We start from the raw sequence: 26,661 nt of genomic DNA on the forward strand, positions 1-26,661 counted from the left end.
CATAGTCCAACTATAACTAAACCCCTCTTGGGCCAGGAGAGGTGTAGTGCCATATTGCTCAAGTCTTGGAACCAACCCTTAAGAGAGCAATTTATCTACTTTCCTTTACCTTAGGGAAGGAGTGAATTCCGTCTTGTGTAAGGAATGAATTTTGTCTTGTGTAGTTGTGTTCCCAACTCTCCACTCAGACGAATCCCCAAAATGGTAGACTTGTTGAGTCGACGATCTGACCACTCTCACTCATACAAATCAAAGGATCGCCTTCATAGACAGGAGTTCATAACTCACTCAGGATTTAGTCATGTCACCTATGGTCATCCTTGTGAAATGTAAGTCTTTATTATGAACGCCATTATATAATGAGACAAGTCATTTTGTGGTCCAATCTTATACAAACTCCTTTGTATAGAATATCCCGTTCACATGTCTCCATAAGAATGATCAGGAACAAAATATTTGTAGCACTTTACAACAATTATAACATTTACAAAGTGGGTCATACTCGTAGTGTCACCAAGATAAGGTATCCAACCTCATCTGTCTACTATAGTGTTGGAATACAGAAAATATGCAATGGAAGAAAACAGGGATCATCAAACATTCTAATTCATTAATCTTGGCTTCAAATTCAGCATGCTCATAAACTAAAAAAGGGTTTCAACACTAACCTTTGAAGATACCCTTGAATCACGAATTCCAATTGCAATTCTCCCTTCTTTTGGATGTGAACCACCACAAGGTCTTCCCTACTATCCTCTTAGTGCTTTAGATTGAGTTATGAGACTCAAAATAAGCTTGAATTAAGGAAATTGAGGAGAAAGATGTTGGGATTGGTGTCCTAATTCTCCCGGAGTCTCGTAGTTTGTAATCTTCACACATTGTTATGAATAAAATAAGAGTTATTTTATTTGACATTTATTCATATCCAATAAACAAAGCTCCATGGTTATTGTATGTAAACTTAAGCATGTATATGAGATATACAAGTGGATCATGCCTTAAGTAATAACCTAAATAGGTTTCTAGTATAAGGATTAAGGAGGGATACCTGATCCTAGTGACACTACGGATACGACCTACTTTGTAGAGGTTTGTAAGTATTGTGAACTACTATAGATAGTAGATCCTGACCATTCATGTAGAGACATGCAAGCGGGGGTGTCCTATACAAGAGTTTGTATAAGACTAGACCACGAGATGATTCATCTCTCTATATGTCGTTGATACTGGAAACTTACATCTCACCTAAACGACCATAGGTGACATGACCTCAATCCTAAGTGTTTTGGGAACTCTTGCCTTTGAGGGCGGTCCTTTGATTAGTATGGGTGAGAGTGGCTAGATTTCCAACTCAACATGCTTACCTTTTTGGAAATTTGTCTAATTTGGGAGCTGGGAACTCAGTTACACAAGATGACATTCACTTCTTCCCCGAAGCAGGGGTAAGTAGATAGATTGCTCCCTTAAGGGTTGATTCCGGGACTTGAACATAGTGGCCACAGCCTCTCTTTGGAAGAGATGACTCAGTCATAGTAGGACTATGACTTATGTTCATTAGAGGGATCAGTGGTACTTAAAAAGTTAAATGTGATGGAACACGAGACATAAACAGCGGAATTAGGATCTAATTACACTCTAATTCCTTCTAATTTAAAGGAAATAAGCATACAAATGGAGGAAAAAATAGTAAATAAAAGTGGATAACAAACAACCTTTGTAGCTTCTGAACACTGCTTTTCCTCGCTGAATCTCGACCTGAACTCTTCCGGACCACCACTAGAGTTGACCTACTATCCTGTGGACTTAGAGCCGGGTTGTGGGACCTGGTGGATGAAGGAAACCGAGAGAGAGAAAAGAGATGGAAAATAAGATAGAGTTTGGGCAGGGTTTCGGTTTGCTTTTCCAGACCAATTTTGAAAACAAAAAATTGGCAAATTGTCAAAAGTCTTTTATTTAAATTTAAAAGCCCATTTTATAGAAAAAACCATGCAACAATTGCATGAACCAAATCAATAAAAATCCAACACCTATAATCCACTATCTTAATGGGCTTAATGTCTCCACTATAAACCAACACCTAGCCTACTATTTTGTTAGTGGAATTATCCAACAAAAGTTTGGATTTTCCCACTAACTATAGTCAAAGGGCAAAATAGTCATTTGGTCAAAGTCAAACTTTGCCAAAAAAAGTCAACATTTTGACTTTTAATGATTTTTTCTGTGTTGATTAATTTTGACCTCCCGAGCATGAATCCACATTCAATTTCTCGAAATTCAAATTAAATTTGAATATAAGGTCGGTCAAAGTTTGACTTTTCAAAGTCAAAAGTCAACTCTTTGACTTTTTACATCTTTGACCATTTCTATTATTTCCGAGCTTCTGAATATGAAAGTATTCATATTCTTGATATTTAAATCACATTTAAATATTAAAGTTGTATCTCTAAACTGAAAAACCCGACCACTATATCACATATACTTGTCGGTTTCTCTTTCTTCACCTAATTCGAACAATTCGAATCATTCTATCATACTGTTCTAAGTTTATTCCATATGAGCTAGTAGGGGAACCTAATGGACATATAGATTATAGGCTCTAAAGATCCGAGATTAGCTGGCTAAACTCTTTAGACGGAGCTAATCAACATTCGTTAACTAACGGGTCATTCCACTATAGTCTCGTAGTTGCACTCCCCTCACTATAGATATATTTGTGTCCATTTGATATAACCATGATTAGTAAGTCAATCATTCACAGGTTGTTCGTAATCTCGGCTGGGTCATAAAAACCGTTTTACCCTAAAAACTACATCTTGTTCCTTAAGTTCCACTGATTCTCTAATGAACAATTGGTTTAAGGTCCAACTTATACACCGAATCCCTATCGGGCCAAGGAGAGGGTGAGGCCCCTTGTTCAAGACCTGGATTCAGTACTAAAGGGAACAACCTATCTACTATCCCTATAATGGGTAGGAGTGAATTCCGTCTTGCACCCTATGTTCCCAGTTATCCACCCGATCTTACCCCTGAAATAGGAGGCTTATTGGGCCAGCGATGATGAGCTACCCTCACCTATGTAGATCTAAGGATAATTCCGAGTAAACGGGAGTTCATAGTTAGCTCAGGATTAAGATTAAGTTACCTAGGTCATCAATTAACGAAATAGTCAGTTTTATACATAAAACGACATTTAGAACGTAAAAAGTGACTATTTCATGGTTCAGTCTCATGCAAACTCATTGCATAGGATGCCCCCACTCACATATCTCTATATGAACGATTCAGGATCACATCCTTTGTACTAACTACAAAGTGGGCCACAACCATAGTGTCCCCAAAATAAGGCGCCCAACCTTATTCATATACTATAGACCATTTTGGCTATATGTTTGAACTTGATCCACATTTATGTCACTACATATAGTTCAAACTACATTAAATAGCTTCAGGACCTTAGTTTATTGGATTCAAGATTATAATTTCAATAACACCTTTATCGAAAAACAAAACATAATATGTTTATTAATTTACAAACTACGAGTTTTAGGACATAAAATCCAACAAAATGTAACTACAGGGGCATAACGGTTATTGGCTCAGCTATACTTACGAGCGATCTGTGAAGGGTTATCGCACTATTGATTGGTTGATATGGACATATAATATATTTGTGGTAAGAAGAGTTCAGCTATCGGTCTTTAGTAGAGTATCTGGCAGTTAACGGATGGTGGATCCTGTTGCTAAAGAGTTTAGTCAGTTATTCACGTACCGTTGGAGCTTCGAGCTGCAGGTTCATAAGGTCCCTTTGGTAGCTCAATAGATTCAAGTTGAGAATCAGTTCTTGGTGTTGATTTGAAATGTTAAAATTGACAAGAGGTAATTCGATTATATATGATATGATCGGTTGATGTATGAAATACATCAAGTGGAGGATTAATGTAAATGAGATTTACATTAAGTACCATGAAATAGAAAAAGAGCTATGGTTTATATATTTCAAGAGATGAAATATTAAAACTATAGGTTATAAATATAGTATGGTAAATTGGTTATCATATATATTTATTATAATATTAATTATTAGATAATTATCTCTTTTTCTCTAATAACCAATTGAGTGGGAGGTTATTGGTAGTTTCATGGTAACCGTGAGATAAAAGGAAAAATGTTTTCCTAAATTTAGTAGTTGAATTGAGATTTCAATTCTCAGTAAGTTACTCATTGTTGGCAGTCAAGTAAATGAGATTCACTAAACGATAGCTGAAGGGAGACTAGATGATCGTAGAGTGACACTACACGATAGTTCACTCAGCTGGCCGATAGCTAAACGATCACAAAGCTTCTTCTAAATGATTGGGCATCGTCTATACGATAGACTTGTCATATCCCACTTGCTCAATCATTTACTCGATTGTTCTTCCTCCGGTCTCGTCCTCTAACCAAGTCCACACAGAGTCCACACTTCTGAATTCTCATACAAGAATACCAAGGTAGCCATTGTGGTGGTGTCGTACTCAACTCGACATAATCGAGATTTTTGGAGGTCGTTCGCTGTGTTCGTGGTTGTTGTGATTGTCGTGTTACTGGTTGTTCGAATGTTCGTGATCAAGGGAGATTGAAGATGAGCCTTCAAAGGTATGCTCATTTTTTCCCTTGATTGTTTTAAAAAGCATGCTGTAATTTCGTTTTGTGCATAGCCTGTATGTTTCGTTTCTTGATTATAATTGTTAATGTTCAAATACAGAATTTGGAACGATCATTTCGCTGCTCATGGAAATCCTCATATTCGATTTTCTTCAAAAGATTTTCTGGTTTTCACTTTGAAGATCAATCTTCTTCAATCTTTTGATTTCTTTGTAAGTCAGCAACAATTGTCTGGCCATTCCACTCAGAATTTGAGCTTGTTGGGATTGGTGTCCTAATTCTCCCAGAGTCTCGTAGTTTGTAAACTTTGTACACATTGTTATTAATAAAATAAGAGTTATTTTATTTTCATTTACTCATATCCAATAAACAAAATTTCGTGATTATTGTATGTAAACTTAAACATATATGTGAGATATACAAGTGGATCATGCCTTAAGTAATAACCTAAAAGGTTTGTAGTATAAGGATAAATGAGGGATACCTTATCCTGGTGACACCACGGATGTGGCTCTCTTTGTAGAGGTTTACAAGTGTTGTGAACTACTACAGATGGTCTGATCCTGACCATTCATGTAGAGACATGTGAGCAGGGGTGTTCTATACAAAGAGTTTGTATAAGACCGGACCACGAGATGATTAGTCTCTTTATATAACGTCATTGATACTTAAGACTTACATCTCACCAAAACAACCATAGGTGACAAGACCTTAATCATGAGTGTTTTGGGAACTCCTGCCTTTGAAGGCAGTCCTTTGATTAGTATGGGTAAGAGTGGAGAGATTGCCAACTCAACAGACCTACCTTTTTGGAGATTTGTCTGATTGGGGAGCTGGGAACTCAGTTACACAAGACGGAATTCACTCATTCCCTGAAGCAGGGGTAAGTAGATAAATTGTTCCCTTAAGGGTTGATTTCGAGTCTTGAACATAGTGGCCATATCCTCTCTTCGGAAGAGAAGACCCAATCATAGTAGGATTATGACTTATTGTTCATTAGAGGAATTAGTGGTACTTAAGGAGTTAGATGTAACTACAGGGGCAAAATGGTAAATTGGCCCAACTGTACTTACGAGCGATTTGTGAAGGGTTATCCACTGTTGATTGATTAATATGGACACAGAAATACATCTGTAGTGCGGAGAGTGCAGAAGTTGGTCTTTAGTAGAGTGTCTGGCAGTTAACGGATTGTGGATCTCGTGACTAAAGAGTTTAGTCAGTTATTCACGTACCGTTGGAGCTTCAAGCTATAGGTCCATAAGGTCCCCTTGGTAGCTTCAATGGATTAAAGTTGAGAATCAGTTATTGGAGTTAGTTTGAAGTGTTCAAATTAACAAGAGGAAATTCAAAAATATATGATATAATTTGTGTGATGTATGAGATACATCAAGTGGAGGATTAATGTAAATATGATTTACATTAAGTACCATAAAATAGAAAAAGAACTATGATTTATATGTTTTATGAGATGAAATATTAAAACTATAAGTTATAAATATAATGTGGTAACTTGGTTATCATATTTATTTATAATATATTAATTATGTGATAATTAAATCTTTTTCTCTAATAATCGATTGAGTGAGAGGTTATTGGTGGTTTTATGGTAACCGTGAGATAAAAGAAAAAATATTTTTCTAATTTTTTGGAGAGTTACCTCATTTGGAAAGAACTCACGGAGAAGCTATCAAGTGAAAGAGTTTCACTAAGCGATAGCTATGCAGAGACAAAACGATCGTGGAGCTTTGACTATACGATAGTTCATCAGCTGATCATAGCTAAACGATCGAGTGTTTAGGTCTATACGATAGGCTGCCATTTACTGAACGATCAAACACATTATCTATATGATAGATAGCTTCCTATCTCCCACTTGCTCGATCGTCTACACGATCGTTGTCCTCCAGTCTCTTCCTTAAGCCAAGTTCATATAGAGCCCACAACTCCTGGATTCTCATACCAAGAATACCAAGGTAACCATTGTGGTGGTGTCCTCACTCACTTCGTGGATCAAGTTAGTCTCGATTGTGTTCGAGGAGCTTTTAGCTATTCGTGTTGTTCGTGTGGTGTTCGTTGTGTTCGTGTTGTTGGTTGTAGTCTATTCGTTGCATTCGAAAGTTGTTGTGGACACTTGTAGATTGATCGAGGTATTCGTGAAGAATATTTTTTCAAAGGTATGCATCCTTTATCCCTTGTATCATCTTAAAGTATGCTGTAATTTCTTGTTGTGCATGACCTGTTAGTTTCCGTTTTTGTACTGTAATTGATTGCGTTCAATTCGAATGGAATTTGGAACGATTCTTCCGCTGCTCATGGAAATCCTCGTGTTTGATTTCCTTCAGAGCTATATATTGCATGACTATCATGCAATCAAGAAGCATGCATGAATTACAACTACTGCTTGAATTTGTTGAGAATTGTAATGGAATTGTGACTAACTTACTTCAAAGAAAATGGGAAAATCCTAAAATTGGGGGTTTTCCACTTACATTTTTCAATTTTGTTTTTAATTATCAAACTAATTTCCAAAATCAATTTTATTTCAAAAATTGAAATTTTATTAATTTTACAAAAATTAATTCGATAATTAATTTTTCTAATAACATTAATAATTAATAATTAATAAAATAATTTAATTAATTCTAATTAATTTAATATCAAATATTAAATTAGGTAACACCAATTTCACTATTATGAATCCCTATTCATGAATTTAATATTTAAATCATATTTAAATATTAATCGATTCTCCAATATTGTTTAATTCCAAAATTAAACGTGTAATTATATCATGTATAATTACTAATTCCTTTAATTCTAATTTGAACGTTTCAAATTAACTTATCACGTTACTCTAAGACTGATCCGTTTGTGAGCTAGTAGGGGGACCTAGTGGACCTACAGATCATGGGCTCCAACGATCCGAGATTAATCGGCTAAACTCTTTACACTGAATTAATCCACATTCATTAACTACTGAGTCACTCCACTAAAGCCCAGAGTTGCGCTCCCCTCACTATAGATATATTGTATCCACTCAATAACCATGATTAGTAAGTTAACCCTTCACAGGTCGTTCGTAATAACGGTTGGGTCAAATGGCTGTTTTACCCTTGAAATTACTTCTTGTTCCTTAAGTCCCACTAATCCTCTAATGAACAATTGATTTGTGATCCGATCATCAAACCGAGTCCCTCTTGGGCCAATGAGAGGGTGGGGCCCATTTTCAAGACCCAAAGTTAGCACTAAAGGGAACAACCTTTCTACTATCCCTAAAAACGGGTAGGGAAGAACCTCTAAATTTGAACATTTCAAATTTTCTCATCACACTATTCTAAGGTTTAGTCTGTTTGTGAGCTAGTAAGAGGACCTAATGGACCTACAGATCATGAGCTCCAACAATTCGAGATTAATTGATTAAACTCTTTTAACCGAATTAACCAACATTCGATAACTACCGGGCCACTCCATTAAAGCCCAGTAGTTGTACTCTCCTTACTGTAGATATATTTCTATCCATATGATTTAACCATGATCATTAAGTCGATCCTTCACAAGTTGTTCGTATTCACAGCTGGGTCAAAATTATTGTTTTACCCTTGTAATACATCTTGCTCCTTAAGTATCTATTGATTCACTAATGAACAATTAGTTTATGGTCCTACCAATAAACCAAGTCTCTTTCGGCCACAGAAAGGGTGAGACCCTTTGCTCAAGATTAGGAGTCATTACTTAATGGAATAACCTATCTGCTAACCCTAAAACGGTTAGAAGTGAATTCCATCTTGTAGAACTATGTCCCTAGCTATCTATTCATTTTTACCCCTAAAATGGGAGGCTTATTGAGCGGCGATGTTGAGCCACTCTCACCATTGTAGACTAAAGGATAATCTCACAGGAGTTCATAGTTAGCTTAGGATTGAGATCGAGTTACCTTAGGCCATCTAGTTGAAATAGTTAGTTTTAGCAGTAAACGACATTATAAAGAAAAGTGACTATTTCGTGATCTGGTCTTATGCAAACATCTTTTGCATAGAATGCCTCCACTCGCATGTCTCCACATGAACAATTTTAGGATTACACCGTTTGTATCAAATATAAAATGGACTGCATCTATAGTATCCTCAGGATAAGGTACTCAACCTTATCCTTATATTTATATTGGCTATATACTCAAACCTGATCTTTTTTTATGTCTCCACACAAAGTTCAAATGTTCATGTTATAACTAGAGGTTCGTTAGTTCATTGGATTTAGGCTTTAACAAGTGCAATTTACATGTTCAATAACAACTTTATTGAATAAACCTCAATAACATCTTTATTGAAAATAAATATGTTTAAAGATTACAAATTGCGAGTTTTATGATATATAAGTAAGAATAAATATACCATTATAGACTATTCTATCAAAGTAAAATTTTGGAAAATAGTGACCTCCTTGTAGAGATGTCCAAAAAATCCGCGGGGTCGAGCCTCGCGGGTGCCCACCCCGAACGGGGCAGGGAATCCCTGAATACACGGGGAATGGGAGAGTGAGTGGGGAATCTTTTTTCCTGTTTACAATTCGGGGCTGGGGAAGGGGAATATATTCCCCATCCTTGGCCCCACCCTGACTTTGTATTTTTAATATATTCATATTAATATTTTAGACTTTATTAAGATAATTATGGATGTTTTAATTATTTAAGTTCAAGATTTTCATTACTTTAATTCTTAAGATGTTGTAATATTCAAGATAAGATGCTCTAGTTGAATTTTAATTTTTACAAATTATGAGAATTTAACATTTTAGTTATATTTTTTAAATTGCATATGTATTATTGTTTTAATTAGTAAAATTGATAATATTTCATTTAAATGAAAATTTCATTGAAAATATTTAAAGAATTGTAAATTAAAAAAAATGTTAAAGAAAAATAACCGCGAGACATTTTTTCCGGCGGGGAAATTCTCTACCTCCTCGTGACAATATAATCTACACACGTAATGGGTGTTTTTTTGGCTTGATTCAACCTGTATGAAGGAGAATCTGGCTTTGCCATTCTAAATCTGTAGTAAACGTCGATTTCAAGCACTAACTTTGAAGATTTTCGTTCTTGAAATGGTGAGGTGGGTCTAAATTTCTAATAGGTATTTGGGTGGTAAAACAACGGAATCTAATTTTGGGTTCAAAGACAACGGAAAAGACGGGTCAAGATGAAGAACATATGCATTGTTTTGGAAATCAAGATTTTTTTTCCCCTTTTCCCTTTTTAGGTTTTTTATTTTTCTCAATTACACATGTTGTGCATTTAAGGATAATTGAGTAATTGGGCTCCTACATCATAATTCCCAACAGAAACCAACCAAAACAAAGGGCGCTGTAAGATTTGGTTATTATTGGACAGAATTGATAAATGAGCCTCTTTGATGGCCCATTTGTGTAGTTTGAAATAAAATTAAAAGTAACCACTATTTTTTTAAATACATAGCTACAACTCGGTTAAAAATTACTTTTGATCCCTCAACTTTCATTAAAGTAAATAATTTTTGTTAGTAATAATTTAGTTTCTATACTTTTAAATTTGTAATTTAGTCTTTGAACTTTAATAAGTAACAATTTGGTGCTTATACTTTACAATTTGTAACGAATTAATTCTTGTTGTGAAAATATTCTTAAGATTTAATGAAATTTGTTACATATGTAGATTGTTATATTGATTGAAAATCAATTTTTTCTATGAACTAATCACATAATAAAATTCAACACTTAATTTTGAAGAGGTTTTTCATGATAGGGACTAATTTGTTACAATTTTCAAAATATAAGTACTAAATTGTTACTTATAAAGTTTAGGGACAAAATTTGTTACAAATATGAAAGAACGAGAACTAATTCATTACAACTAAAGTTTAAGCACTAAAAGTAATTTTTAACCTTAAAAATTTTATTTGTATTTTATAATATAACTAGGGGTGTTCGTGGGTTGAGTTAGATTGGGTTTAGGGATATTTTAGACCCAACCCTATGCTTCGGTTTGAGTATTTCTCTAACTCAAACTAACACTTATTAAATTATGAACTCAAACCAACCCAACCCGTTAAAAATGGGTTAGGTTGGTCGGTTCTATCAGTTCTCTTTAAAAAAAAGTTTGAGAGGATCTTACTTCTTAGTTCTTTACTCATGATCTCATATGGAAAATATTAAATGACTTAATAATGTTTAAAGATATGAAGTAACTATATAATATTTACAAAAAAGTCTATCAAGTCTACACAATTCACAATAAAGACTATAACGTTTTCAAATGTCTACAAAAGTCTTCAAAATCCACAAACACGACTGTAGTGTCCACAAAATCCACTAAAAAGAGTCGTCCATTGAATTTTTGAATGGCAACCAACAGACTTAAATGATCCATTCATGATCCTGTATATGTATGAAAATATTTAGACTACTATCAAATTTTTGTAACTTCTTTTTATTTTTATTTTATTGATGATAACTTACCACAAATTCCACTTCCAATGAGTGTTTCTATAAGAAACTTTCTCATAATTTTTCAAACCCTTCGTCTGTAATCTTGCATTGCTCCTTGAACTCTAAAAAAATTTTAGAAAATAAATTATACAAGAATGTTTCCACAATTCCAATATATTGATGTAGTGTAAATATATAAAAGGTAACAGTATAATATACCTGATAAAACTTGATTACAAGTTTCTAATTCTTCAATTTGTGGAGCTAGATCTAATAACATCGACTTCACACAGCCAATTTTGTGTACATATTAAAGCTTCCACCATCTTAGGATTTAAAGAACTTCTAAAAGAGTAAGTATTCTACGTCCGATATTAAATGCTAATTCATAAGCAACTGTTGACACTGGTACGACTAAGACATCTCGAGCAACTTCTTATAAAACTTTGTATTTGGGAGTATTTAATTTTCACTAATTCAAAATGTCAAAATTGTCAATCAGATCCTCATTAGGTTCTATCAAATATCTCTCTACATCATTTCTTATTTCATTCAAAATTTTCTCTTTTCTTCTTCATTTGTATTCTAATTATAAATCCATTTCCATGTCATCACAATCATCGCTCATTTTAACTATATGACATGGTTGTTCAAAAGCACGACCACTTGAATCACTTGTCTCATAAAACTCATACTATTGCATCAAACTAACTTTCACCTCATCAATCATTGTTCTAGCAACTCCATCCCTATAGATATTTATGAAACAAAAGGACACATAATCCAACTTATATCATGGATCAAGCACAATAGTTAGAAATAATACTTTATTCATCTTGTCAAGAGACCCAAAATACTTAAAAATTTCATTCGCATATTGGAAGTCATAGTATATATCACACTATTTACATTTTGGCTCCAACCTATCAAACGTCGTTGAATCTCACAAGTTCATGAAAGAATATATCATAAGTGACATAAGTTGAACCACTAACCTTCAATGTAAGATCATAGAACATCTTCAAGAATTTGACAAATGTTCTAACATGGTTCCAATTGGCTAAGTTCAGTGGCCCCTTTCTTTTATTTCCATTCTCGTGTTCAGTAAAGTGATGTACAAAATCTTCATCCTCTTCTTCTAAGCATTGAAAAGCCTTTTCAAATTTTAAGGCATGATCAAACATCAAATCCATCTTGTAGACACATCTAGACAAACAAGGGTTTTAGCTTCAATCTTTTTATGTCCAACACATTCTAAAAAAGTTTTCAATCGCTTGGGAGAAGATGTAACATATTCTACAATATTTCGCACACTAGCTATCGAATCATGCAATTCTTTAAATCCATCATTGACAATCAAGTTCATAATATGAGCACAACTTCTCATATGCAATAATTCACCATCTAAAATAAGAGACTTCAAAATCTTTAGTTTTCTCTTCATATATGAGATGGCTGAATCATTTGAAGTTGCATTATCAACAACAATTGAAAAAACTTTACCAATACCTCAATCCAATAAACAACATTCAATTACTTTACCAATTGTCTCTCCCTTATGATTAGGCACTTGACAAAATTCAATATTATATTTTGTAAATTCCATTCAGAATCAACAAAATGTGAACCATGTAATCGATGTTCTATAAGGAAGTCCAAGTATCTGGTGTAATGCTTACTCTTTGACCACTTTTGATTAAAGTTGATTTCAACAATTTTTTTTCATCCACATACACTTGATAAATATCCCTAACAATTTGATTCTTGAAGGAATATCAAACTTAGGACATGCAAAATTACAAAATTCTTTAAATCCCACTGTCTCTATAAATCTAAATGGTAACTCAAACAATACTAGCATCTTAGCACATGCATTTCTAACTCTTTGTTGATTAAAAATAGTAAACAAAAAATTCATTTTGATGACACCTTTAACATCAGTTTCATTCGATTGAAACTTTAGTATGGTTTTCCGTATAGGTTACTCTCTAAATGGATAATTTTTACATTGTTTTCTCAAATGCTTCCATAAGGTACTAGTTCCACATGAAGAAGTGTCACAAGCATAATCTTTATCACATTAATTATATTTGCATATAATACCTTCGATGTTAGACTTTTCCATATTTGTAAAATGATCCTACACTGAAGATGATGACTGTTCGTTTTCTCTTGTCAATGACTGGCATTGTTGATGGTTTAGAACATTCATCTGGAACATTTATAGGTGGTGATTCATTGTCGATAACTCATTGTTTTCTATCTATAATATTACAAATAAAAAAACAAAAAAGTTTGTGAGCATGGATGAATTGTAAATTAATGATAAATAATTATATAAAAAAAAAAGAAAAAGAAAAAGGGAGTTGGGTGGCAAACCAGTGACGGCGTGAAGATCGAACGATGAATATTGAAAACATCTAAGCAACTCTGAGATGGAAGCAACTTCGAGACTTCGAGATTGAGAACGTTCGACTACTCCGAGATTGAAAGCGTGAAGCAACTCAGAGACGAAAGGTCGAACAATGAGACGCTAGACGGAAGTCACGATTCAGAACGAAAGAGTGAAGACGAAATTCAGAAGAATGAGGAGGAAATGATATGGCAGAGTCATGAGACGAAGATGGAAGATTGAAAACGTCCATCCACGAATCCCTATATGAAAACGTGTCAAGCATCTGCGGCTAGGCACTGAAGAACGCTGTGGGGCGTGAAGGGACTCTAAAAATCCAGCGTGAAAAGAGTAAAAAAAAAAAAACAATTTTGATGGGGCTATGCGGGTCGGTTCGGTTTAAATTGATCTTTTTTTCCTTTGAACCCCTGAACAAAACCCTATAATTTGTAAACTTTTTGTCGAAATGAGTATAACTTAATTAACATGAACAATGTAATGTCAACCTCGAGGTTAGAAGTTCAATTTTTATATCTACAACTATATATTAAAAATAAAAACTTTGAAAAACTTTAAGCGTCTCATCGTTCAAGATTGAGATAACGTCCGACTACTCCGAGACGGAAGCAACTCTGAGATTGAAAGCATGAAGCAACTCAGAGATGGAAGGTCAAACGATGAGATGCTAGATGGAAGTCACGATTTGAAACGGAGGAGTTGAAGATGAGACTCGGAAGAATGAGAAGGAAATGATACGCCAGACTCATGAGACGAATACGGAAGATTGAAAACGTCCATCCACGAATCCCTATGTGAAACGTGTCGAGCATTTGCGACTAGGCACTGAAGAATGTTGTGGGGCGTGAAGGAATCCTAAAAATCCAGTGTGAAAAAAGTAAAAAAAATAAAATAAAATAATAATTTTATGGGGTTATGCGGGTCGGTTTGGTTTAAATCGAAAATTTTCCCTCTGAATCTCTGAACAAAACTGACCTGCTCAGTTTCACTAAAAAAAAACCAATCATTTTTTTTAGAACCAACCCAAACTAAGTGGATTGAGTTGGGTTGCTCAGTTTTTTCGAGTCTTCATTTTTTTTTAACACGCCTACCTATAATTTGTAATTTTTTCATCGAAATGACCATAACTCAATTAGCATGAACAATGTAATATTAACCTCAAGGTTAGAGGTACAATTCTTATATCTACAACCACATATTAAAAATAAAAACTTTGTAAGGCTTCGTCAAACTTTAAGCGTCTCATCGTTCGAGATTGTCCGACTACTCTGAGATGGAAGCAACTCCGAGATTGAAACCACGAAGCAACTCAGAGATGGAAGGTCAAACGATGAGACGCTAGACGGAAGTCACGATTCAGAACGGAAGAGTCGAAGATGAAACTCAGAAGAATGAGAAGGAAATGATACGCCAGACTCATGAGACGAAGATGGAAGATTGAAAACGTCCATCCACGAATCCCTATGTGAAATGTGTCAAGCATCTACAGCTAGGCACTAAAGAATGTTGTGGGGCGTGAAGGAACTCTAAAAATCCGGCATGAAAAAAGTAAAAAAAAAAAACAAAACAAAAAACAATTTTTATGGGGCTATGTGGGTCGGTTCTGTTCAAATCGAAATTTTGCCCTCTAAACCCCTGAACAAAACCGGCCTACTCGGGTTCACTAAAAAAAACAAACCAAACCATTTCTATTTTAGAACCAACCCAAACTAGGTGGGTTGGGTTGGGTTGCTCGGTTTTTTCAAGTCTTCGATTTTTTTGAACACCCCTGCCTATAATTTGTAAATTTTTCGTCGAAATGAGCACAACTCAATTAACATGAATAATGTAATATCAACCTCGAGGTTAGAGGTTCAATTCTTATATCTACAATCACATATTAAAAATAAAAACTTTGTAAGACTTCAACCCTCTAATCGTCTTGTTTTTTCCTAACATATGGAGATAAATTAAGATGCTGACGGTAAACTGAGCTTAATTCAATGGTAATTGATATGATATTTCTCCCTAAAAATGAGAGGTTTGATTGCCCATCTAAAATTATACTAAAAAAATTAAAATTTTGATGGATTCTTGTATATCCTTCTATGTGATATTATTAGAGCCTATTATAATATATCTTCTATTGGCGTATAGGAATTGTATAAGGAACTATATAATAATAATAAAAAGGAGGGGCTAGAAACATTAATAGACTAATATTATTAAAATGGCAATTGATTGTGATCCCCTAAACCACCTTTTTCATTATTAAATAATTTTTTTTTGCATAAAAATATCTTCTTATCAATGAATTACTTGTTCTTTTCTTCATAGTCTTCATTGTTATTGTAATTGATGAATAAATTTAATACTCAATTTTATGTTTGACTTTATGTTACTAATTATAATTGTTCTTTATGACTTTGATGTTAATTTACTTGTATCTATCCTGAAAACTATAGTTTATAACTTTCAATAAGCTACTATGGAATGTTCATTATTTAACCCAAATTATAGCTTTAAGTATAATTAGACTTAAGTTATTGGTATCTATATTCTTACTTATCCATTAAATTATTTAAGTTAAATTATAAATTTAACTTTTGAACATTGAGAATCGTATTTATTTGGTTCTTGAGCTTTTAAAATTATCTAATAGATCTTTTATTATTTACATTTGTATCGGATAGGTCTACGAAAAATTTAAAATGAAGTTTATTGATTTATTAGGTATAACTATAAATGTTATATCTAATGAAGCTTTGAGTTTTTAATTTTGTATTTAGTAATTCTTACATTTTTAAATTTTTGAAAGTTCAAAAATTAAATTGTAATTTATTAAAATATCTAAGATTAAATAGACTCAAATTTCAAAGTTTAAAGATTAAAGGTGTAATTTAATCGAATATTTATTAAAAAGACTTTTACAAATATTGATATTCATAATAAATTCTCAAATTGGCTTCAACATATACTAATACCTTAAAAATATAAATGACCAAGTTGGTATTCATAGATTTTTCTCAGTTGTTTCTAGTATTTTACCCCTATAATTTTAATTTCTTCAAAACTTAGAATTTGAATAAGTGTTATAAACTTTACTTTTCTGTAATACTTCTATTATATTTACTTACTAACTTCAACATAATAATAATAATAATAATAATAATAATAATAATAATAATAATAATAATAATAATAATAATAATAATAATAATAATAATAATAATAATAATAATAATAATAATTAAAGACCCACTAAATCAATAAAATGGAATGAAAATTAAGATCCGTTGGATAATAATTTGTCTTTTTGGTTTTTAATTTTTAAAAATTAAAACTATCAACATTCATTCCATCTCCAAATTTTATTGTTTTGTTGTCTACTTACTATCCCAATGCTTTCAAGCTCCAAGCCAAGTTTTTGAAAACAAAGTAATTTTTAAAAATTTGTTTTTATTTTTGAATTTTGGTTAAAATTAATTTAACTCCTTTACTTAAGAAAGATGAAAACTATGATAAGAAATTGAGAGAAAATATATTTAATTTTAAAAAATCAAAAAACAAAAATCAAGAACCTGTTTGGCAACCATTTGATGATTTTGGTTTTTAGTTGTTAAACATTAAGTCTATAAACACTCTTTTCACTTTTAATTTCTTGCTTTATTATCTATTTTTTACCCATATATTTAAATTAAGCTAAATTTTGAAAAATAAAAAAATCAATTTTTAAGATTATTTTTTTATGAAATTTGGTTAGAAATTCAACTATTAATCAAGAAATATGCTATTTTCAAAAAGTGAATAAACAAAAAACTAAATAATTATCAAATAGGCCCAAATCCTCACTGATTAAGACCTTTAAGTTATGAGAAACCCATGCATAAAAAAAAAAAAAAAAGGGATAAAAGTCCCAAGCACTTCATCAATTTAAAGAGAGATCAATCTTAAGATTATTTATTCTCTAGAAAATTAATATTTTTTATTAAATATCTACTAATACTATAACATTAGACGTCATATGACAATATTTAACTTTTTAACCAATTTTCGATCCTAACCCTTCTACAAGGTAGTAATAGCAGTTCTCATCCAAATATAAAATTTAATGTGATAAAATTTTAAAATTTATGTTATCAAATTAAAAAATAAAACAAAAAGACAAAAAAATAAATATTAAATATTTCAAAATAAATATAATTTAATAACATTTGTATTATCAGCTTCAAAGTCAAAGATTCAATTTTTCCATTCTACGAATTGTGAAAAAAAAATCAAATAATTATCATATGGATCTTAATTTTCCATTATAGAAAAACAGTACACTCTAGATAAGGGTTTTACATTTATTGAGAAATTGGTAGTTATATTTATTGAGAAATTGGTAGTTATGGGTCTCTTTATTGTGGAAGATTTAAATATATGCACTTACTTGGCAGCATAATAAGTGATATCAAAGTAGTTGTACATAAATCTATTCACATAGTCCGAGCGTAATTCAACTGACATAATGTTCATACTTTCAATCTCGTGGTTTGAGGTTCGATTTCCCCGTCCTGCACCTTATTTACAATAGCTATTAAAAAAAAAAAAATCTATTTATGTGTGTTAGGCAACTTCCTCATGAAACATGAAACTATTAATTTCTTAATAAATTGTTGCTTAAAATATTAGTTTGGTATTTATATTTTGAGATTTGGTATACTTGTATTTTAGTTTATAGATCTCCATACTTTCAATAAATCTTAAAATTAGTCTCTATTATTAATTTATAATTACATTTTTAAAAGAAAATTATTCTCTATTTTAACAATTTATTTGCAGTTGAATTATAAGTTTAATCACTGATTTTGGGGTATGTATCATTTGATTTCTAAATTTTCAAAATTAAACATTTAGTCTTACTTTTTTGACATTCATGAATTTACTCGATACAAAACTAAGGTTCTATTGGACATAAAATTTATATTTATATCTAAAGATAAATTTTAAAAATTTTGAATTTGTTGCGTGCCTATCAAACAAGACACAAAATTGGACCTTCATAGATTTATTGGATAGGTTTATCGTTTAGGAAGCCATTAATTAAATATTTTTAAAAGTTCAAATCAAATAGATATAAACTTCAAAGTTGCTTGTAATTTAAACAACTCTACAAATCAATCACTTAGCATATGAGTGAACCAAAGCTTCAAAAGTGCAATACTTGAGTGCACTCATATTTTTGCAGTCCACACTAGCCATGCATATAAATAATTATAATAATAAAAAGTGAAAAAATAAAATAAAAATAAAAAATAAAAAATTTAAGGAAAAAAGATGGTATTAAAATTATGTTGACATGTCAACATTTTTATCAATATTTTCACATTTATACTAGTTTAACAACCACATGAATCAACATTTCCATCATATTGTAAAAAAATCTACGAAACATAAAAAGTAAGCAACAAAATGTAACTAATATAAATATAACATTAAAAATAAATATATTAACTTAGTTGAAAAAGCACACATTTATAACTGAATTATCTTTTTAAAATTTTTATATTGGTGATGACAAAACCCAATTAAATAAACTCCATTGACTTTTATTTGTTGTCAATGGTAAATTCATAATTTGAGGAAAGAGTTACTTGCAAAATAACACATTGGTTTGGTGCTTGCCACAAACACTCTGATGCTTAAATCAAATCTCAGCATAAAGATCAAAGCAAGTAGAGGAAATAAATTTATCTTCTATAGAGTTGTCATACTTTATTTATATTGGAGTTCAACGATCTTCCTTATCTCTTTAGGGTTTAGTATTTTACTTCTGTTTTCTATTGGAAACTGGACACTTTAAAGAGTTGGATTTTGGCCACTAGAGATGTTTCAGAATAGAAGGCTGACACGGATTGGTCACTCTTAAGGGACATTGGCTCGGCCTTGGACATCCCGACCAATTGAGTCTTGGTCCAATTACCTTTTTTCTCTATTTGTTAGAAACTCTTCGAAGCCTGCTTCCTGTCGATCTTAGGTTCGTTTCTAGGATTAGGTAACTCTCTCGTTATTTGTCTTAAGCTTTTACTAATCTAGAATCACCCCTAACATATAATTTATCTCGAATTATCCATCAACATTTAAAAAGAGTAAATAGAGTTTATATCCATGATAACTTTTTTCGAAATGGACATAAATCTGACAGTTGGAGTAAGTTTTTAATGTAAACCCTAAAAATCCAAACACTTGCCACATGGATGAACCAAACCTCTGAAATATTCATCAGTTTCCTCCGTCGGGGGGGTAATTTAATAAATTCATCAGGCAGAGACTTCAAGATGGAAAATCCAAATTGATTGAAGCAATGAGATAAAGCGAAGTGTTGGGACCATAATCCAAGCCTGTGATTCGAAGCTACATACAACAAAGCCGGCCCAGTCGAGATCCTGCTCTGAAAAACCATTGAAGAAGGCTTCGTTAACTTCGAGAAAAACCAAACCCAGAGCGTCTTTTAACACATTACAACAACTGGGTCAAGCTTCCCTCTCCCAAAACCAACGCCTTTCGATGGGCCTGGAGATGGAATCCTTGGCCGCCTCAATTGGCGTCTCCGTCCCTGTTCTCCGCTTCCTTCTCTGTTTCGTCGCCACAATTCCGGTCAGCTTTCTATGGCGGATTGTTCCTGGTCGCCTCCCCAAGCATCTCTATTCCGCCCTCTCCGGCGTTCTTCTCTCTTACCTCTCTTTTGGGTTTTCTTCAAACCTCCATTTTTTGGTCCCCATGTTCCTGGGTTATGCTTCCATGGTTCTCTTCCGTCGCCATTGCGGATTGATTACATTCTTCTTGGGTTTTGGTTATCTCATTGGATGGTAAGTGGAATCGATGTAGTTGGTTTTGTGATAGGTTTTTCAACGACTTCCATTGATGGGGTTCTTCAAATTGAACGATCTGATTGCAATTATATATTCCGTTCATTAGTGGTTTTGTATTTTGTTGAATGCAACTAACTGGTTTTCACTGTTTTTCACTCTTCGAGTTCTTGTTATGATGAATCTGGTGGAAATTGAACTTGGGGGTAATGTTCTGGTTTTGTAATTCCGTGCATGCAGCTCCTTTTTATAATGTGGAGTTATGGTTGTCTTTGGTAATGGATGGTATTTTGTGGGCTTTGGTTAACTATGATTTTATTGACATGCAGGAAGATGTAAAATAGATTTGAGCTTAGACTCTGTTTTTCTCGTCAGAGCTGTTGGAAGTAAGCAAGAAAACTTTAGTCCTTGTAGAATTAATTGTTAGAAATTTAAGAAAAAAGTTTGTGCTGGAGATGGCTGCATCTATGCTTAGTTCATTTAGTCTTTTAGTTTTCCTGAGCTTAAACTTTAGGTAGGAAGATTCTTTTGGTCTTTTGTCTTGGTACGGTTATAGCACCGATAAAGCTAAATGAAAAGGATTATAAGCAGAAATAGAATTTATGACCTCTTTTACAGCATCCTCGGTTTGGTACAAGTCATAGTGAAAACACCTTTTGAAACAATTATATGTTTTCATGTTCACTATAGACATCCGCTATCAATTTCGTTTGAGGGGGGTGAAATGGACTTCCATAGATAACAACATTTGCACAAGAAAAGGGTGACACCTCTTGGTGATCCACGGTTGTTTCTTTGGAAAAGTCTTTTGGGGAGGAACCATGCTTAAAAAATCATTTGTTGTCAAACCTCTTGGAACTATGATACAACATTTTCTTCCTTAGTTAGCAAGTAAATAAATTTCAGCAATGTAGTTTTTCATGCTTGAAGTTTTTCCAACCGAAAGCACCTAATCGTCCTTTCTGTATCCTCTGAAAAATATATTGCTTCTGGGGTGGTGTCAACTGTCAATCAGATTCTTAGCTATGTTGCTAAGCCATTTAACGTACCCCTGATTTTCATGTCATAAAGAGGTTAGAGAAAACTAGGAGTTAAACTCAAAAGCTAGTTAGAGGGGAAGACGTTTATAAAGAGGTTAGAGAAAACAGTGAAAGAGGTTGTGGTTGCCAGGGGAGAAGCAGAGTTTGGGTTAAAGGTTTTCATGCACTTCCAGTATGGTACTCTACTAGGAGATTGCCGATTCCTTTTTTTTCTTTTCTTTTTTGATAAACTTATAATTGAATCTTCAAGTGTGTTTATTAAAGAAAATGGTCTTATATATAATGGTCTGATGTGTGCGTACTTCAAAGGAATGGACCTGATGCCATATCTAATATTTTGACTTTTTATCTCCCTTGAGGCATTGTTGTCATTTTCAGAAGAAAGACTGTCATTGAACTAAAAATATAGCATGTGATGCTTGTGTTTCAAATCCATTTTCATCAATAAATGCAATGATGTATGCATAATCTTAGAATAAAGAACTTTCAGATTCTTGAGATTGTGCTTTTGATTTCAGAATTCTTGACTTTTTGTACACATGTGTAGCCATGTATATTACATGAGTGGGGACGCTTGGAAGGAAGGAGGTATCGATGCAACTGGTAAGATCACTCATTAGACTTGTGCCTTCTTTTTTGTTCATTAGTATCCAAATGCATCCTTCTTTTTTCAAGAAAAATATGTTGTCTTGAAATTATTCTCAAAAAGGGGCAGATAAATAGCATCTTTGTTCTAATGATTACAATTTTCGAATCCAATCCCAATTGGCTAATTTATTTGATGTCAATGAAGTCTCATATATGATACATCATCATCTGGGTCATAGGTTGTTTGGTACAAAACAAAAGTCATTTTTCATAATTATGGAATTCACAAAAAAAGGGAAAGCGCTACTTATCTCTCCAAGTGCCAAGGAGATTATAAAATGGCACTTCAACTGCTACAATCATAGAACTAGTACATAATAAAAGAGCTAAGATAGAAAGTACACCAGTTGGTATGCATGAGTCAGACTGATTCTTAAACTTTCTCTCTCATTCCTAAACCTATCTATCTTCAAATTTACAATTTTTAAGACATTGCTACAGATCTCCCAAAGTAGAGAAGTCACTACATTTGATCACAGTTTTTGGCTGGTCTAAAATTTTAGCCCCGGAGGAGCTGAAGGCCAGCCTCATTGCTTGTTTTTTTTTTTTTTGGAAGTTACACGAATTAACACATTAAAGCTATCCAACAGCTTAGAGTAGATGCTATGAACCTTAAAAGAGATGCAACTGAAGCTCTGAGCATTATTACAAAACTTGCATTAGGTAGGAGAAAAGCAGAAGGTTGGATTTGTCTTTTGACCAAAGTACTGAGTTCTACTAAGGCCAAAGGGAAAAGTGTATGGGAAAAAGTTGATATTCCTTGAAGTTGTATGCTTTCTAATGCCCCTACACCACCCATTACATAGACATATAAGTGGTGGATTGCTTAGAGCCTAGAGGATTTTGAAAATAGACTTGCTGGAATAATTCTTGAAGCTCCTTGAATTCCACAATCTTTGGTCAGGGATAGAGTTGGGCATAAAACTTTGCAACAAACTATATAATGAAATCCATTCATTAATTTCTATGCTGGAAGGTTACTTAAGAAAAATTCCATCCATCCATCATGGCAAGATCGTAGTTGATCTCAACTGTGTGATAAACAACTTAGTTCCTATATGCATCATTCTTAGACTGCCACAAATTATTGGTTTCACGATATATTAAATAATAAATATTTAGGTTTACTGATTTATTTATGCTCGTTTGTGTTTTTGACCTCCTGTTTATATTTATGTTTTTGGTTACTGACATTCTTTGCACTATATTGTTCAGGAGCTTTGATGGTGTTGACACTGAAAGTCATTTCATGTGCCATAAATTATAATGATGGGTTGTTAAAAGAAGAAGGTTTAAGTGAGGCTCAAAAGAAGAATCGATTGATTAAGTTGCCCTCGTTAATCGAGTACATTGGTTACTGCCTCTGCTGTGGCAGCCACTTTGCTGGTCCTGTTTATGAAACGAAGGATTATCTTGAGTGGACTGATGGAAATGGGGTCTGTGCATTCTTCTTCTTTGGTTAGTTTTCCCCCAACCTTTTGGGCAGATGTTCTTATGTTGAATTCTGTCATCTTGGTTCTTTTTCAGATTTGGAAGCATGATGAACAAAACCCACCTCCATCACCATATCTGGCAACAATTAGAGCTCTTCTCCAAGCTGCTTTTTGTATGGTCTTGTATTTGTACCTGGTACCTCAGTTTCCATTATCCCGTTTTATTGATCCCATCTACCATGATTGGCCATTCTGGAAGCGTCTTGGGTACCAATATATGGCAGGCTTCACCGCACGCTGGAAGTATTATTTCATCTGGTCAATTTCGGAGGCCTCCATCATTATTTCTGGCTTAGGTTTCAGTGGTTGGACAAAATCTTCTCCACCTAAACCACGCTGGGACCGTGCAAAGAATGTTGACATTCTTGGTCTTGAGTTTGTGAAGAGTGCAGTTGAGATTCCTCTTAAATGGAATATTCAAGTCAGCACTTGGCTTCGTCATTGTGAGTTTTTTGCAAGCTTGAGGTTTACACATGTCTGCACTGTTTTCGATAGCTTTAAGCAAGCTCACTAGTTTACTCCCTGTGAATGTTTAATTGTCTTTTTGGGGGTCGCTTAAGCATATCTAAAATGAAAAAGAAAGAAAAGAAAAGAAAAAGTGATATCCATATATAAAAACTCTCCATTCAACATTTTTTTTGGAAACATGGCTTTTAGAAAATAGGAGCTATGGTTAAATTCAAAATGATCTCATTGCTGTTTCATGCTGTTAGATGTTTATGAAAGGCTGGTTCAGAAGGGGAGGAAACCCGGTTTCTTTCAGCTGCTGGCAACACAGACTGTCAGTGCTGTTTGGCATGTGAGTATTATGAAACAGATTACTGCTTTTAATCTTTTGCTATACCTTTTTGATTCCTTTACAAATTCAAAATCTGTGGTTATTATAAGGTTCTGTTGCATTTCCCCCTCTCTTTTTTAGGTTTGTATGTTCAATATCCATGATCTTTATATGTAGTTGATATTTATGAATTGTGCTTTTGAATTCTTAACTAAACTTCAAAAGCTAGACAATTGTGAACATTTTATAATTTACTAGAGGTTTCAGAAGAAAAGGTTTATTCTGTATATATATATATATATATCTCTGCAGATTGCCATGTTTGCTTCTTTATTTAGCTATAGTGCGTTCATTTCATTCCAAGGTATAGGGTCTATATTGGTCGGTGTGATTTATTTTCGTATTTCATATTCTTGTCTTCTGACATTGACTTGCTTTTCTGCTTGCTGAATAAAATATAGGGTCTGTATCCTGGGTACATCATCTTCTTCGTTCAGTCTGCTGTGATGATTGCTGGTTCAAGAGGTATGTAATGGCCTACCTGTTATTACACTGTCCATTCTTCAGTTATGTAACTTCTTTCTTTTGTTTCCTTCACCTTGGTACTGCCCATCGAGCAGTTATTTACAGATGGCAACAAGCTATTCCTTCATCCATGGCTTTCCTCAAAAGTCTACTTGGATTTTTGAACTTTGCTTACACAGTTTTGGTTCTGAACTACTCCTGCGTCGGGTTCATGGTACCTCTCTTGCTCTCACTGGCTCGCACTCTCTCTTGTTGTGCATATTAGTTTCTGATGCTATGATGTGTTGGGCAGGTCTTGAGCTTACATGAGACAATTTCCTCGTATGGAAGCGTATACTACATCGGAACCATAATTCCTGTCACGCTAATCTTACTTGGTTCCATTATTAAACCTGCACCAGCTAGATCCAAAGCTCGAAAAGATCAGTGAGGTAAGAAAGCTTGGTCCTTTTTGTGGGTTTCTGAATAACTTTAAAATGAGTATGGGTGACGAAGCCAGTTGTTGCTCTTTTTTCCACTTGACATCCTGAACATTTGGTACATTGTTATTTGTGTTAGTTGTGATGGATCTTTTGAGTTGAAGCTTTTGAGAAGGATAGGAGTGGTCTGAATTCTAAAACCTTTTAACTTTGCATCTTTTTGAGTAGTTTGTTGAATGAACTTGGAAAATGCATGCCTTGATGCTAATTCATTAGGATGGTCCAATTTTGATGGCATTTTCGTGTTGCTATAAGGGTGCTCCTGTTTTTTTTTTTTTTTTTTTTTTCTATTTTTTTTTATTTTCAATTAATTAATTAATTAATTTTTTTATAGAAAAAAACAAAGAATTAAATTCTGGGAAAAAAAAAAAAAATTATAATAGCAAGATGTTTTGAGTTGGATATGGTAGGTCAAATTACAAATCTAGTCCATCAGCATCTGTGTGAATTCTAAATTTCTAGTTGTGTTTAGTAAGTTTTTGAATTCTAAAAGCATCTACATCTTCCAACTTTCCGTTGGTTCTAATACGTCCCTGACGTGTAAATTTCAATTAACTTTCAGTTACTGTTATTTGTTATTTGATATTCACGAATCTAATAGTTACACAATTGAAAGCTTAGGAACTTATTACGCATAAACTTTCAATTTAAATCTCATGGACACGACTCATCGTTTGCTGGTGTCATCAATCTCCCAAAATTTGCTTCACGCTCTAAGTAAATTCTTTACTTTCTTCTCGCTCTCCACACAATTCCAAACCAACCCATCCATGGCTTTTATCTCTCTCTCCCCCTCTGGCTTTCCTCATTCTTCCCCTTTCTTTATCTTTCCCATTATGTTATCTCTTCACTGCACATTCATAGTGAATATTTCCATCGAACTGTTGAACATAAAGCTCGGTTTGGCCTCCAATTTTGTCACCGAAGCTCAACCTCTCATTAGTATGTTCAAAATTATTCAGGAGAAAATCATGGTTTTGTGCAATATCTCAGGCTATTGGGAAAAGAATGGCATAAGGAGAGTTTGTGAAAAAGAATGCACTAGATTTTTTTACTGAGATTGCTCGACGTAGATAAGAGCAGACAAACTATGACGGCCATTTAGTTACCGTTAACGCTGTAGACTTTTTGCCACAAATCACTAGCTTCTCTTTATGCTAAGGAATTCTCTGTTATGAAGCCGATTCAATTCCTTCTAAAGCACCGATATGTTTTGATAATTCACATTAACAAGAATGCTAGAGATTTTTCTCAAATACCTCTATTGCAATGAAATCGATTCGATTTTTGCATTTTGATCGCTCCGTCTAGCACAAATGTACATCATCTTAAAGAGAATCAAGACCTTG

The 26,661-nt window shown here is 33.4% G+C and overlaps 1 protein-coding gene across 1 annotated transcript; it reads left to right on the plus strand.

The window, feature by feature from the left end:
- The first annotated feature begins 19,745 nt into the window (after positions 1–19,745).
- LOC120091774 (lysophospholipid acyltransferase 1) lies at positions 19,746–25,549 on the plus strand. The gene is made up of 8 exons (XM_039049895.1): positions 19,746–20,349; positions 21,937–21,992; positions 23,253–23,473; positions 23,565–23,973; positions 24,244–24,329; positions 24,770–24,833; positions 24,929–25,047; positions 25,126–25,549. Exons 1-8 carry the CDS (start codon positions 20,048–20,050, stop codon positions 25,261–25,263), a joined length of 1,395 nt encoding a protein of 464 aa, XP_038905823.1. The 5' UTR covers positions 19,746–20,047; the 3' UTR covers positions 25,264–25,549.
- The last annotated feature ends 1,112 nt before the right edge of the window (positions 25,550–26,661 follow it).

Source organism: Benincasa hispida, chromosome 11 (assembly GCF_009727055.1).
Source record: "Benincasa hispida cultivar B227 chromosome 11, ASM972705v1, whole genome shotgun sequence".
In the NCBI taxonomy this organism is placed as follows: Eukaryota; Viridiplantae; Streptophyta; class Magnoliopsida; order Cucurbitales; family Cucurbitaceae; genus Benincasa; species Benincasa hispida.

Bases quoted from the DNA above. Each gene is read 5' to 3' on its own strand.
- LOC120091774 (XM_039049895.1), top strand. From the start codon at position 20,048: ATGGGCCTGGAGATGGAATCCTTGGCCGCCTCAATTGGCGTCTCCGTC. The intron at 23,974-24,243 runs GTGAGTTTTTTG...TCATGCTGTTAG, and splicing joins CAGCACTTGGCTTCGTCATT to ATGTTTATGAAAGGCTGGTT. The intron at 24,834-24,928 runs GTATGTAATGGC...CCCATCGAGCAG, and splicing joins GATGATTGCTGGTTCAAGAG to TTATTTACAGATGGCAACAA.